This window comes from Gekko japonicus, unplaced genomic scaffold, assembly GCF_001447785.1.
Source record: "Gekko japonicus isolate JY-2015 unplaced genomic scaffold, Gekko_japonicus_V1.1 scaffold3698, whole genome shotgun sequence".
NCBI classification, from domain to species: Eukaryota; Metazoa; Chordata; class Lepidosauria; order Squamata; family Gekkonidae; genus Gekko; species Gekko japonicus.
The window spans coordinates 15,516-30,486 of record NW_015172661.1 but is presented as its reverse complement, the minus strand read 5'-3'; the positions used below and the strand labels follow the sequence as shown (position 1 = coordinate 30,486).

Here is a 14,971-nt window from a genome sequence, read left to right as displayed (position 1 = left end):
TCCAAACCACTCCCCCCATCTAAAACTACTACTTATTGGAAGCAACAGACCATCTCACAGACACAGATTCAGAAACTGAACCCTGCAATAACACAAGAGAATAAATGACATGGACAACATTTTTTTTTACTAGATTCAAAAAATCGTGGGAGAATATTTCAGTCTGCCAGAATGCTCTGCTGCTGACCTCATCCATTAATAAAAACACTACAAACAACAGCAATAACAGTATAAGGAAGGGGTGTCAAACTTCAGGCCAGAAGTTGCCCACCTATGGTTTCAATCGGGCCTGCTGGCTCTTTTCTCCCCCCCTCCCCCTCCTGGCCTCACCCTTTGAAGCTTGAGGCTGCCAAAGTTCCCAGCTCCCCCCATCTTGTCTTTCCCTGCTTTAGCAGGAAGCTCTTCTGGGAATGGATTTTTCCATTAAGAAAATACAGAATGGATTTTTCCATTAAGGTCCCTGCACTAGGGTTGCCAGGTCCATCTTCTCCCCCAGCAGGGGACTTTGCGAGGGCATTCCCAGAGGGGTTGGGGCATTCCCAATGTGATGACATCACACTAGGAATGTCACATTGAGAATGTCCTGGCTCCAAGCCCTGCCCCCGTGGGCCCTTTACAAAGCACCTTTCCCCATCAAACTGATGTTCACCTGCAATTCCCCCATCATTCAATTTGCCATGTTTTCTGTCCTGTGTATACCTCATAAACATGGTTCAGGAGAAAAGTGGTTGGTAGAGCGGAGATTAAGCAACCACTGCCCTTCTCAGCTTCTCACTGCTAAGCATGCCATCTCCCAGTGTGTTTTGTAAAGAAGAATGGGATGTCATACTAACATAACATGCAGTTGTTGTTGATTGTATTGTGATCCTAAGTGTAAATAGGGATTTACATGACCTTGGTGCTAAGCTAAGCATCATTGCTAGAAAGTAGGTACAATTCATCTTAGTAGAGCTTTCTCTATAAACTTGTACAGGTTGGGGTAAATGCCTGGCAAAAGGCTGCTGCTTTAGGTTCCATGGTACTCATCAGTAATTGCATTATAGCAATCAATTTTGCTTTGCAGGATTAGACTGCCTGGCTGCTGCTCATACTGTTCATATTCCTTTGTGGGACAAAAGGAATTTGTGCCAACACACTGGGTATAAAAGACAGCACTGTGCATACCCAAAAAAATGAACAGTTTTGCTCTCTCCTGAGCTTCAAAGTACTTTGAATGAGTTTGAGTAATAATAAAGCATTATAGGAAAGCAAATTCTTGCTTTTTAGGGCAGTGATATCATCTATAGATTGAATAGAAATATATGTACGATTGCCCGATTTAGTATACTAACCCAATGAGATTGCATAGCTGTTTCCCTGTGCTCCCACTAGTGAGTGAAATTGCTTGCCTCTGGAGAATGAATGCATGCTGGGAAATGGCTACGCCACATGGAACTTTCCAGTATTTATGTAGTTGTAAACCAGCACATGAAAATGAAGTGCAGCAACCTTCCTGCAGCAGCAATATGACGATCACCAATAATATTAATAGTGAAAAAAGCAGCAAAAGCTGAGCATGGAGTGAAAAGGTGCTATAGCTTTTTTTCACTACTCCCTAATTCTTAGTTCACAGCTGGGTTGGAGGAGATTGTAAAGAAGCCTCTCGTGACCATTTAAATTACACCCATGAAAAAAGAGGCCGAGAAACTAAACCAATCAAGCAAGAGCCAAAACCTCCAAAGGAAGTTTAGAAAATTAGTAAGGGACCAAAAGTTAAAAACACCAATAATTATAGACAAAAGTATATGTGTTTATTTCAAAAACAGTTAAAAACCTTGTAGGGGGCCATATAAAGCCTCATAATGTAATCAAAGTGACAAATACACAAAAGGAACCATATATGACCTGACACATTTTGGCCCCAAAAGAGCCTTCTTCAGAGGTCAAATAGTACCGAATACAACATACAACAAAGCCCCTGTTACACTTGTAAGGCAGTAAACAATTGATATAGGACCCAAACAGGAATTGAAACTGCTAGCTTGGCAGGAGCTGGGGCCAGAGACAGGAGCTCACTCCGTCATGTGGCACTAGGGTCTCAAACTGCTGAACTATAGACCTGCAATACCAAGTCATAAATGGAAGTTGGAAAACTTCAGTGCCTGCCCATGGAGCAGGTGCTGGCATTTGCCTGCCCCCCCCTCTTCTTGGATGAAGCACGAGGGGTAGCAAACCAATTAGTGCTCAGAGCAGGAGCGCTGACCAATCAAGGACAAGCTCGCCGGCTAAGTCTGGTGGCAGCTGCCCTCCAAGGGCACAAGCTTGAAGGCAGATAGCTTTCTTCGTTCCACCCCTCTGGGGGTGCTTCTCCATTTGTCACCTGGCTGACCTCATGCTGTTTAGGTGCCGGTGCCCATTTCTTCCCTTGGCTTTGTGTGAGGCCTTGCCCAGTGCGGGCCACCAGGCAGCCTCTCCGTCCATCCAGGCACTCATCCCTGGGTGCCTGGCCACCTGTCCCCATCCCATTCAGGCAGTTTTGTGTGCCCTCTGCCCCATGCCAGTCTGACTTCCCCAGACCTCTGCCCCATGCCAGTCTGACTTCCCCAGACCTCTGCCCCATGCTCGTCTGACTCTTTTTGCTAGGGGCTTATGGGCCTTCGCTGCTGACGGCATCTTTGTTGCTGTGGGAAGGGGCCCCTCCATGGAGGTATTTAGCAGGCCACAGGCAGGATTGGGAAGGGGTCGAGGAGCATAGGGTCAGTAGCTCAGCACGCCCTTTTACCTTAAAGGATTTTGGCCGGGGACCTGGGGAAACTGCTGCTAGTCTGAGGAGAGGATGCTGACTGGCAAACCAACCCTCTGATTCGGTATAAGGCAGCTTCATGTGTGCTTTACCTATTCTTCAGGGCAGCAGTTCACTAGGAACTTTCCCCAGTAAGTTATAGGACTTTGCTCCCTAGCATCACTATGGTGAGAGACCGGACCCCGGGGGGGGGGGCATGAGGGACTTCTTCCTGAAACCCCGGAGTGCAGCTGCCAGTATAAAGGGTGTTACAGACCATGATGGACTGTGGGGTCTGCTTCAGTTTAAGGTGAAGCCTCCCTCCCTGGCCTATTCCAACACAGGGTTGCAGTACTTTCTGAGAGGCAGTCACAGCACCCAGACTCTAAAAACCACACAGGTGCAGGATTGTGACGTGCCAGTTTAGAGGCATTTCAGTTTAAGAAACCAGTTTGTAATCATGCATATCATCAGCCTTGACTATAGTAGGGTGCAGTTCAGACAAAGCACATGGTAATGGGATGAGTATGGTATCGGGGAATGATGAGTGAGGTGTTTATTTAAGAACAAGGAGACATTACTAACTGTTTTCAAATAATTAAAATCAGGTGAATGGGTTTGCTTCAATTGCGCTGTGCTATAAGCTTCTACTTCTGATAGAAGGGGCAAATTTATAAACTGTACAACATTTATTAAGTTAGCAACATGAATTGCCTTCCAACCAAGCTGGTCAAAATGATGCACAGAAAAACTGAAACCACCACTCTAAAACAAACAGGAAACTTTAAAACAAAATGCAGTGGGGAAACAACAACAACAACAACAACACAGCCTAATACACCTGTTAAGTCCGTGCTTAACAATGATAGTCAGAGAGTGATTCAGCAAAACTCAAGTTTATTCAGCTCTTCAATCGACTTCTTCTGACACGTACAACTCCTCATAGCCCGAACAGCTTGTCCATTTCAGCTGCTCGGTATTTAAACATTCCGGGCTAATGTAGCCACACCTACTGTACATTAAACCAACCTATGAGGTTGTTCGCATGAACGACCAATCATAAGCGGTCCCGCTTACATACATTCAAATCTGATTGGCCACAATACTTTTCGGCGCGAATCCCTGCCGAAGCTTGAAGCTTTGCATGGCTTCTCTATGGGAGGATTCACATACCTCCTAATGCATTCAGGGCAGCATCTGAATACATTACAAATCCCTCCCCCCTAAGCAAAAACAACTACGAACAATCATAATCACTTAGGTAGGAAGGTGCTCTTCTCGTTCTCTGAGACCTCCTAGGTGGACTAGGCTCAGGGCACATCTCCGTCAGTGGCACTTCGTTCAACTCTGGGACCGCAGAGTCAGGAACACTTCCATCCGTTACGTTCGGTTCGAGAGTAGGGGTCTGCCCTGCCTCTGGAACAGTGCTGATGCCCTCAGGCCCGTCAGCACTCGCCTCCAGGGGAGGTCTCGGAAGGTCCTCGGGGTCTATTGACTCAGTTGGCAACGCGTTGGGTCGGTCAGTCGCCCACCGTTGCCTCAACTGGTCTATGTGCCTACGCCACTTGCGACCATCAGCAAGTCGTACCACATACATTCTGGACCCAACAGTTTCAACAATAGTGGCTGGGAGCCACAAGTGACCACTGGCATAATTCCTCGCATACACCTTGTCATCTTTCTCATATATGCGTACCTTCGTTTGTTCACTCTGCTGTGGTGGCTTAAGGTCATTCAGGTCCGGGTGCAACCTATCTAATAGGGTTGCCAGCCTCCGGCCCATCAGCATTTCGGCCGGACTGCGGCCAGTTGCTGAACAAGGGGTAACATGCTGTCTGAGCAAGAACGAAGCTAGCTTTACCCCCCAGTCACCATAAACCAATTTACTCAGTGCTTCTTTGGTGGTTCTTACCATTCTTTCCGCCTGGCCATTCGAAGCCGGGTGGAATGGGGCCGATGTAATCTGCCTGATTCCGTTATCAGCCAGAAATTTTTCAAACTCCATAGATGTAAATTGCGTCCCGTTATCACTGACCAATACATCGGGTATACCATGGGTCGCAAACAGGCGCCGCAGCACATTGATGACAGACCCGGAAGTGGTGGAATGCATGTGCGCAACCTCCAACCATTTCGTATACGCATCAACAATAATAAGGAACATTTGTCCCTGAACTGGCCCCGCAAAATCTAGGTGGAGCCTCGACCAAGGTTTTCCCGCCGACTCCCAACGCTGCGGAGTGGCGGTTGACGGCTCAGGCCTAGCCTGCTGACAGGGCTCACACACTCTGACCCAATCCTCGATTTCCGCATCAAGCCCGGGCCACCACACATAACCACGGGCCAGTGCCTTCATGTGGACCATGCCTGGATGGCCCTCATGGAGTGATTTCAGCACTTTTTGTCTGAGGCAGTGAGGCACCACCACCCGGTTTCCCCACAGTAAACAGCCCTTAGACACAGACAGCTCGTTTTGGCGCGCTTTGTACATGCGAAATTCCGGCTCCATAGCACCCATCGGCCACCCCCTCCAAACCCAGTTAAGAACTCTCGCAATTACACTGTCCTTAGCCGACGCAGCGGCAATGTCCTTGGAGGTGATGGGTGCTTGCGGCAGTTCTTCGATGGCCAACACAGAGGCCGTTGGCGCAGGGTCCAAATCTCGGCCGGGCAGCGGGCAACGACTTAATGCGTCCGCATGTCCGATGGCCTTGCCCGGCCGGTGCTCCAGGTCATAGTCATAGGCCGACAAAAACAAGGCCCAACGGAGCATTCTGGCAGACATTATGCTTGGGAGTTGCCGGTCCGGGGCAAAGATCCCAAGCAGCGGCTTGTGGTCCGTCACAAGTAGGAAATGTCTGCCATACAAGAAATCGTGGAATTTCTTTACTGCAGAAACGAGCGCCAGTCCCTCTTTATCGATCTGGGCATAGTTCTTTTCAGTTTCACTCAGTGACTTTGAATAAAACGCGACGGGGGCCTCCCGCCCGTCTTCCATTACATGACTTAATACCGCCCCCACCCCATAAGGAGAGGCATCTGCGGCCAAGACCAACAATTTCTGGTCATCGTAATGGGTCAACACTGCATTTGATGACAACAACGATTTCACCCCTTCAAACGCCTTTTTTTGTTCAGCACCCCACCGCCATTTTGCGTCCTTGTGAAGGAGCGCATGTAAAGGTGCCGCCACGGACGCCTTGTGGGGGAGAAAGGCGTGATAAAAATTGAGCAGCCCGAGGAAGGCTTGCAGCTCTTTTTTATTCACGGGGCAAGGGGCATTTTTTATAGCTCTCACCTTCTCGTCTGTGGGGTGTACGCCATTTTGGTCCACTCTGAACCCCAGGAATTCCACGCTATCCACCCCTATCAAACATTTGGATTGTTTTACTTTCAATCCGGCCTTACGGAAACGCTTGAGCACTTCTCTGAGTGCATAAGTTCCTCATCGGATCTTCCAGCAATGAGAACGTCATCAAAATAAGGGACCGTTCCTGGTACCCCCCTCAACAGCCCTTCCATGAGACTCTGAAAAATCCCTGGGGCCACATTCACACCAAATTGGAGCCTGTTTACTTTGAACGCCCCCCTGTGTGTCACAATGGTCTGTGCTTCAGCAGCTTCCTTGGTCACGGGAAGCTGCTGGTCAGCCTGGGCCAAGTCGAACTTCGCAAAGACTTTTCCCCCCCCCAACGATGCCCAGACATGGCTAATTACCGGTACTGGGTACGAGTGCTGTTGCAATGCCCGATTTATGGTGCATTTGTAGTCAGCACAGATGCGTACTGACCCGTCCGGCTTAACAGGGGTTACAATGGGGGTCTCCCACCGACTGAAGGGAACTGGCTCTAACACGCCCTGCTCGATGAGCTTGTCCAGCTCTGCTTCGATTCTGGGCTTAAGAGGAATGGGAACCTTCCTATACTTGAGGCGAACCGGCCTCACGGCAGGATCAAGTTCAAACGCTACTGGGGGTCCCGTATATTTTCCCAGGCCACCCCCAAACACATCAGTAAATTCCTTATACAGTACAGCCCATTTATTCTTCGTTACACTATTAATGCCAGAAATAGCAATTCCCAACGGTTCAAACCAGTCAAGCCCCAGCAAATTCACTCTGTTCCCCTCAGCCACCAACAATGAAAGGGTCGCCCGCTTCCCCTTAAACTCAACTTCAAACGTATCCCTCCCTGCCAGAGGTATACGCTTGCCCTGGAAGTCGGACACTTGTGTGTCTGCTGGCTTCAGCCGGCGACGACTCCTGGTGGGGAACAACTGCTGCCATGACTTGGACGAAATTACGGTCACCGACGATCCCGAGTCGACCTCCATGCCACACGGAACGCCGTCTAGATGGACCGTCACGTTGATCTTGCCGGTGCCTCCGATTCGTTGGACCGAAGGTGCGCTTGATCGTACGACCTGGCAGCTGGTTTCATGCTGTGTGGCTCGGGAACGTTGCTTCCTGGGCTTGTTTGAGGGCGTTGAAACTTTTGGCGCTCTGCAAGCACGAGCGATGTGGCCCCGCCTTCCGCATGCTCTGCAGTCGACGTCCTTGGTCCAGCAGCTTTCTCTGGAGTGCTTGCCGCCACAGCCGGTGCAAGGAGGAGTGGGCGAAGTCCTCACTTGGGTCCGCTGGTTCGCAGGCCCTTTCACAGCGCAGACGTCTTCAGCCGCGCCCTCACGCTCTCCTTCGGACCCCTGGTGGTGAACGCGTAGCTCTGTTGCAGCCAGACGCTGACGCACCTCACGGGTCGATTTGTCCGCTGTCTCCGCTGCGATGGCTTCATTGTAGGCGTCGGCCCAGGTCAGTTTCGCCGTTGCGAACAGGCGCTGCTGCAGACGCTCGTCCCGCATGCCACACACCAGCCTGTCTCGCAGGGCCTCCTCTACGTCGGCGAAGTTACACGGTCTGGCCGCTTTACGTAGAGCCGCTACAAAATCGGACACGGTCTCGTTGGGCGCTTGGTTCCTCTTGAAGAACGCGTGCCGGCTAGCGATCTCCGACGGTTGCGGGGAGAAGTGTGCCTTCAACTTCTCCGTCAGCTCTTTGAACGGCACTGTTCCGATGTCCGCTGGTGCCACCAGAGACCTGGCGACATCGAACACGCTCTTGCCACAAGAGCTCAGGAGGGTGGCTCGCTTCTTCTCCTCCGTGGTGATGTCGTTCGCTTCGAGGTGGAACCCGAACCTCAGCAGGTAGGCGTCCCAGTCCTCGGTCGCTGGTTCGAATGCCTCGAACTTCGGGCTATTGGCCATAGCTGCGATAGCTGCCACCGGTGCTGGTGGTGCCTGTCGCTGCTCTGCCACGGCAAGCTGCTGCTCTTGGTTGTCCGTCGTTGGGTCGGGACCAGCGGGGCTGCCTACCCGCTCCTGGATCCCATCCTCGTCGCCAATTGTTAAGTCCGTGCTTAACAATGATAGTCAGAGAGTGATTCAGCAAAACTCAAGTTTATTCAGCTCTTCAATCGACTTCTTCTGACACGTACAACTCCTCATAGCCCGAACAGCTTGTCCATTTCAGCTGCTCGGTATTTAAACATTCCGGGCTAATGTAGCCACATCTACTGTACATTAAACCAACCTATCAGGTTGTTCGCATGAACGACCAATCATAAGCGGTCCCGCTTACATACATTCAAATCTGATTGGCCACAATACTTTTCGGCGCGAATCCCTGCCGAAGCTTGAAGCTTTGCATGGCTTCTCTATGGGAGGATTCACATACCTCCTAATGCATTCAGGGCAGCATCTGAATACATTACAACACCGCTGTGGTTGGGAGGTACCAATAGTCTGATGTGGGCAGGGCAGCACCATGGGTTTAGGAGCAGTTGTTGGAAGGAAAGCGGCTGTCCAGGCAATGGCCATGTCACAGGGGTGGGATGGCTGCTGGCCATGTTAGAAGAGAAGAAGAGGAGATTGGATTTGTACTCTGCCCTTCACTCGGAGTCTCAGAGCGGCTTGCGGGCTCCTTTCCCATCCCCTCCCTGTGGCAGACACCCTTGAGAGAACAGCTCTGACAGGGCTGTGGCTTGCCCAGGGTCATCTGGCAGCTGTGGGTGGAGGAGTGGGGAGTTGGGCCCGGTTCTCCCAGACTGGAGTTTGTGCACTTAACCACTACACCAAACTGCTAGAGGTCCTAGGTGCCATTCCCAACTTACCCAGTTCAAGGGAGCACTGAGGGATACTGCGAGAGACCTCTGCCAGAGACTTGGGAGAGATGTGGTAGGTGCCAGCAGTGTTCCCTCTAAGCTGAGTTAGTGTGAGCTAACTCACAGTTTTATAGCCTCCGGCTCACACATTGTTGTCTTAGCTAGGGAAGGATGGCTTCCCCACAAGAGCAAATTAATTTATGGCAGCAGCCTAATCGCTCGCTCACAACTTTAATGCCAGTAGCTCACAAAGTAGAATTTTTGCTCACAAGACTCCACCCCTTAGAGGGAGCGTTGGGTGCCAGTAGTCGGTGATTTGATAACCTGGGCATACTGCAACTGGACTTGGAAGCTCCTTCCTTCTAGGTTCTGCCTACCAGTCTATTTATCACCCTCAACAGAATCACTCAAATACTGAACAGCTCACTTGCACCATTCATGGCTTGGGCATTTCAGGGTTCAGGTTGCCAACTTTGAGTTGGGAAACTCCTGGAAAACAGCTTCATGGAATAACAGAATCAGAAGGGACCACCTAGTCCGGCGGTCGGCAACCCGCGGCTCCGGAACCGCATGCGGCTCTTTGGAACGTTTGCCGCGGCTCCGGAAGCAGCTTCATGTATCCCAGCAGCCCTTGCGAGTCGCCGAATGACGAAATCTCGCAGCTGCGCTTTGGGATGTCTGCGCGCCGCTCTGCCTCCGCCCCGCCTCCTCTCAGTGAGCTTTACGGGATGTAATGCTTTTAGTCTGATAGGAAGCGGGGCGGAGGCGGGGCGGAGGCGGAGCGGCGCGGAGAGGTTGCATTCCCCAGCAACCGGTACACAGAGTTACCTTGCTCCCCCCCCCCGGGACTCCGGAGGAGGCCTCTGCTGGACGCCCGGCTCGGCCTTCAGTGCAGAGCGTAGGAAGAGGAGGAGCGAGCGGCGCGAAGAGGCGGCCCCGAGGCGCTTTGGCCGTGCGAACCGGCTTGGGCAAGCGCCGTTGCTTGGGAGGGAGGAGGAGGAGGAGCCCCAGCTGCCGGGCGGGCGTCGAGCTGCGCAGAGGAGGGAGAGAGCAGGCGGGGCTGGGCCGGGCTAGCCTCGCCTCGCCTGCCTTTGTCCCTCCTCCGCGGGAGCCCCGCGCAGCCTCGCCTGGGACCGGCGCCAGAGGAGGAGCGATGGGGGCCGGCCGAGGTAAGCGTCCTGCTGCGGCACGGCCGAAGGCGGGGGTGGGGGGTGCGGGGCGCTGTCCAGACAGGCCGGGGGGGCTCGGGGTCCTCTGGCTGCTGGGGAAAGCCGATTGCCGGGTTCCGCCGGTCGCTCGCCTCGGCACGACCCGCGCAGTCCCTGCTGGAGCCCCGGGGAGCCGCTGGTGTCTTCCTTCCTTCCCGGGCTGATCCGGAAGGGTCGGGAGGCTTGGCCGGCTGGCCCGCCCATGACTTCTGGCGCCCGCTCCCAGTGCCGCCGTCGTGTCGTCCCCGTCCCCGAACGTCCGAGCCGGCCGCCGATTTCCCCCCTTGCGGCTCCCTTCGCCTAGCTCCCGGGGTTTTTTTCCGTCGGAAATGGGTCCAAGTGGCTCTTTATGTCTTAAAGGTTGCAGACCCCTGACCTAGTCCAACCACCTGCTCAATGCAGGATCAGCTTACAGCATCCAGCCATGGCTTAAAAACTGCCAGTGAGAGTGAGCTCACCAGTGCCCTAGGCAGCTGATTCCACTGTTGCACAACTCATACTGTAAAAAGTGTTTCCAATATCCAGCTGGTACCTTCTCGCCCTTAGTTTAAATTCATTATTGCGAGTCCTATCCTCTGCTGCCAACAGGAACTGCTCCCTGACCCCCCCCCCCAAGTGCCAGCCCTTCCTGTACTTAATGAGAGCAATTGTCCCCCCCTCAGTCTAGTTCCGGGGCCACGCAAGGGCTAGGAGCACCCTTAGGAGCCAGAGTTGGCCTGGGTTGCCTTGTGGGGGCCTGGATGGCTAGCAGAGGGGTAACTTTGGTACCCACTCCTTGGCATTGGAGTGGCTTTGGCAGCTGCAGGGGGGGGGTCTAGTCCCTCAGAAATGGTGTTGGGCCTTGGGAGGCCATGGGCATATGGTGCTGATGGCAGTCACTGGTGTGGGACCCAGAGGCCACTCCAGGGCTGGGAGCACCCTTAGTGGCTGGAGTTGGACAGGGTGGCCACGCGGGGGCACGGATGGCTAACAGAAGGGTAACTTCGGTACCCACTCCTTGGCATTGGAGCAGATTTGGCAGCTGCAGGCGGGGGTCTGGTCCTGCTGAGATATGGTGTTGGGCCATGAGAGGCAATGGGCATATGGTTCTGAAGGCAGTCACTGGTGCTGGCTGATGTTTTTATTGCTTTTCAGGATGCGGCACATGGATCAGTAGCTCAGCACTGGTGTAACATTTGGCAGGTTCAAGTGATTGTCAGTTGGCAGGAGTGCCTCCCCAGGCCATGGTCGGGCTTTTTGGCGGCAACGATCTGGGCACTAATTTTGGCGGTCCCCACCCCCAGATCAAACCATGGTGCCACATCCATTAAGAGCACAGTGGGGTTACTGGGTTGGTCTTTTGCTGTGCTAATCTGCAAGATGGTCTGTGTAACCAGTGGTTAATGGTTGGTGGGAGGGGAGTTAAGCCAAGGCTAACTCCCTCTGTAGTGGGAAAAGCACAGGTTGAGTGGATTTGGAATTGGCAAGCACCCTGAGATATCAACAATAGGAGGGGTCCTCATACTGGGTGCCTATGGGCTTTGCAGTCGGGGTGACCTCCCCCCCATGCACTGGCATGTGGGCCGTGAAAAGTAAGGTCCGGAAGGATCCCAGACCTGGCTCTGAACCGGGGTGGGTTTGCCCTGTTAGGAGGCTTGCTTTGCAAGCCCAAGGCAACCCGTGCTTTAATGTATCGGTGCAGATCATCTTACATATAAACAGGGCTCTAGTCGGGGGGGAGCTCTCAGGTACGGAGCTCCGGAAGAGAACCTCTAGGGGGCGGGGCGGTCACGTGGTGAAGCCCCGCCCCCTTCTTTACCCCGCCCTCTGCTTCGATCCTCATTCCGTTTGGGAATGAGGATGAAGCAGGAGGGTAAGTAGCCGGGCCTTCTGACACACTTCCGGTGATGTCAGGGGGTGTGGCCTTCTGTCACTTCCGGTGATGTCAGGGGGCGGGGCATATGCAAATAAGTTATGCTAATGAGTTATGCTAATGAGCTCCGGCAGCTCTTTTTCTACAACAAGACCCCTGCATATAAATAAATTCCCAGTTTAACCCATAACTTGTGTTGTATTTCATTCAAGGGGTGGGCGGGCAACTGAACTTACCTTTCTTACAAAAATGGTTTTCTCTTGAGTCAGGCACTCCACTGGATCACTCTGGATTTGTAATCTGGACTTGAATATTCCCATGAATTAATACTGAGTCAGCAAGACAAAATGGGCAGATACAAACAATACAGCTCGCTCGCTCTCCATAAGAAGATCAAATCACTTCTTTCAACAGCCATATGTGCTGGGCAGATGAGTGAATGGAAGCAGCTACAGAAAAAAACAGTGTGCATAAACAAGTGTCTTGCAATAAAATTTAGAACAATTTTGAGCAAAGTCAAGTATTTGAGGAGGATGCTCACCATTTGCGATCAAAATAGGATCAAAACAGAGTGGGGGTGCTAATCTCTGCTTTCAAATCTCATAACACTAGCTTTAAACCCCCGTTTATAATATAGGAATAACAATATTGCTTTCCTTCATGAGGATGTAAAATAATTACTGAGATAACAGATAAGCAGTACTTTACACACTTACAAAATGTTGCTAGCATGTTTAGTATCATAGCATGTAAGGACTAAGGAAGGCAGGAAGGAAGGCGCATTAGTAGAAGTGAAAATGCACACACAGAGAGTAGGCAGGTTATCTGGCTTTCAGAGCCAAGTCTCGTTCATGTGCATTTAAATCCTCCACGCAAGATGGTCCAATGAATGCAGCTGCATGGAGGAAATAATGTATTTGCATGAGTAACAATTTACACAAGTACGGGAGGTTAAAAATGATTTCAGGTTTGTATGAATCTCTGCCAGGAATCAAAGGAGCCTCAAAGGTTCATACACTACTTCCTCCTGCTGTTTGCAGTCCTGCTGTTTCATCTCAAAAATCCCAGCTTTGTTTTTGATTTGCACTTTTTTAAAATTGAACCTGTAAGCCTGTGTGTATACTGGTTCTGCACATCTGCAGCCCACAGACATTTTATGTGGTGCATTTTAGCACCTAGGAAGGAGCACCAGCTTCAAATCTCACATTTACCTTCTTTGCTTACATGAAGCCTATCTCCAAGCAAAACTCAGAGTTGCCTCCTCATATTCACCCCTGGTTACTTTTGCTTGCGTGTTGTGTTGGAGAATGGCAAGAAGCCTATGACTTCCCGTATTTTGAGGCTAGAACTGTGCATGGGACTGCCACTGTCAATGACATCCCTGCAGTATGTCCTCCTCAGTCACCTCCATAACAACTAGTGTAACTTATCACACATCATGGTTGACATACCACTCTCATTAGCCAATTTTGTAGAGTCAAGGAAAGGAAACACATCCTGAGCTGGATCCTGCACACTACACACTGTGAACTCCCATTAACCCTTAACACCTCCAGCCCAGGTGCTGGGAGTCATAGAACTCTCGTGGATAAAATGCCACATAGCATCGAAGCTGCAGTAGAAAGAAGCAATTGGAATTGCTCCTCCTCCCTTTTGTATCAACAGAAACCTTGCTCTGTTACTATTCCTTAATCAAGGAAAGAAAGGTCTGAAGGTGATTTCACCCACCTGGCCTTCGTCCGAGCATCCCTCCCAGTCTCATGGCTATTTGCCTATGAGGCTCCTCCAGCTCCCAACACTGGCTGTTTGAAAGTCTGCTGGGTGGGAGGGGAAAAGTGGGGAAAGATTCTGCTCTCTGAATGTAGTTGTAATCTTAAGAACCCTGGAAGCAAGACTCACTGATTCAAGCTAGAATTACTCCGAGTTGAGCACTTTAGGATCATACCCCTAGTTCTGAAGTATAGCTCTGTCTTCAGAGTGAGTATGAGTCTTTGGTATTCTTCTGTGTGTTGTTGTATGGCCTTACATCTGTACAAATAAGCATAGGATTGGACTGTATATAAGCACAGTAAGATGTATTTTCTACTTTGAAGTTAAGGAAGTTTAAGTTCATGAAAGCATCATGCTTCAAGAGTAATGCTACACAATGGCCCCGTTCACACGGAGAAGTTGCCACGCTGAAGACACGGATGATAGGTGGATTTTCCTGGCGCGATCACACTGCAACATCTGGGAAGTGTAGTGCACCCGTGGCTAACCCGTGGCTTGTTGCCGAAGATGTGAAGTAAAAAACCACCACATACAATGTACTAGTTTCCGGAAAATGCAGGGCAAGGGCAGGCGTCTGATCGCGTTTCCACTGGAAACCCATGGCATCCGGCGCCCGCCCATGTCCCATTGCAAACCGGATGGGGTTTTTTTTAAGTCTCCACAGGATGCGCACAAACGATCATGCACATGCGCAAACTTCAGTGAGACAAAAAAACCTCCCATTTGCCACGGAAGCGGCGCGGCGCGATTGCCGGTGTGAACACATCATGCTGCTTCTTTGCTGCGCTGCAGACTACCTGTGTGATCGGCACCTAACGGCCTAACCGCGGGACCTCGACAGGACGTCTGATCAGGCTGCCGCACGTTACTTTGTTCCAGGGCAAACAGCCACGCTTCACCCCCGCATTTTCCGGCCCGTGTGACCGGGGCCAATATTTTGTATATCTTTTCCCTATGCCTGCTGCCCATGCATTATTTCAGTAAACTTTCTGGCCTACCAAAAATTTCATTCTATAATATTATGGGAAAGCAGGACTTTAAATATGTCATTTCTTGTTATCTATGGTACGCGTCAAAGTCCTTCTGCCAAATTAGAAGACATCCTCAATAAGAGCCCTCACTTAGTGGAAAGGAATCCTTGAGTCTAATGTAATGGAAAGGATAAACCTATGAAGAAGGGAAACCAATGTTCCAAAATATTCAGAATCGGATGCACAGTTTGAGC

At 51.2% G+C, this 14,971-nt stretch overlaps 1 protein-coding gene across 1 annotated transcript in view; it reads right to left on the bottom strand.

The window, feature by feature from the left end:
- LOC107119272 (uncharacterized protein K02A2.6-like) overlaps positions 1 to 7,933 on the bottom strand; it is a gene marked incomplete at its 5' end in the record, with an annotated part of 28,205 nt that extends 20,272 nt beyond the window's left edge. Inside the window, 6 exon segments of the mRNA XM_015421739.1 lie at positions 4,562 to 5,308; positions 5,447 to 5,921; positions 6,030 to 6,196; positions 6,199 to 6,904; positions 7,064 to 7,231; positions 7,508 to 7,933. Of these exon segments, the coding sequence (XP_015277225.1) occupies positions 4,562 to 5,308; positions 5,447 to 5,921; positions 6,030 to 6,196; positions 6,199 to 6,904; positions 7,064 to 7,231; positions 7,508 to 7,933 (2,689 nt within the window).
- Between the last annotated feature and the right edge of the window lie 7,038 nt (positions 7,934 to 14,971).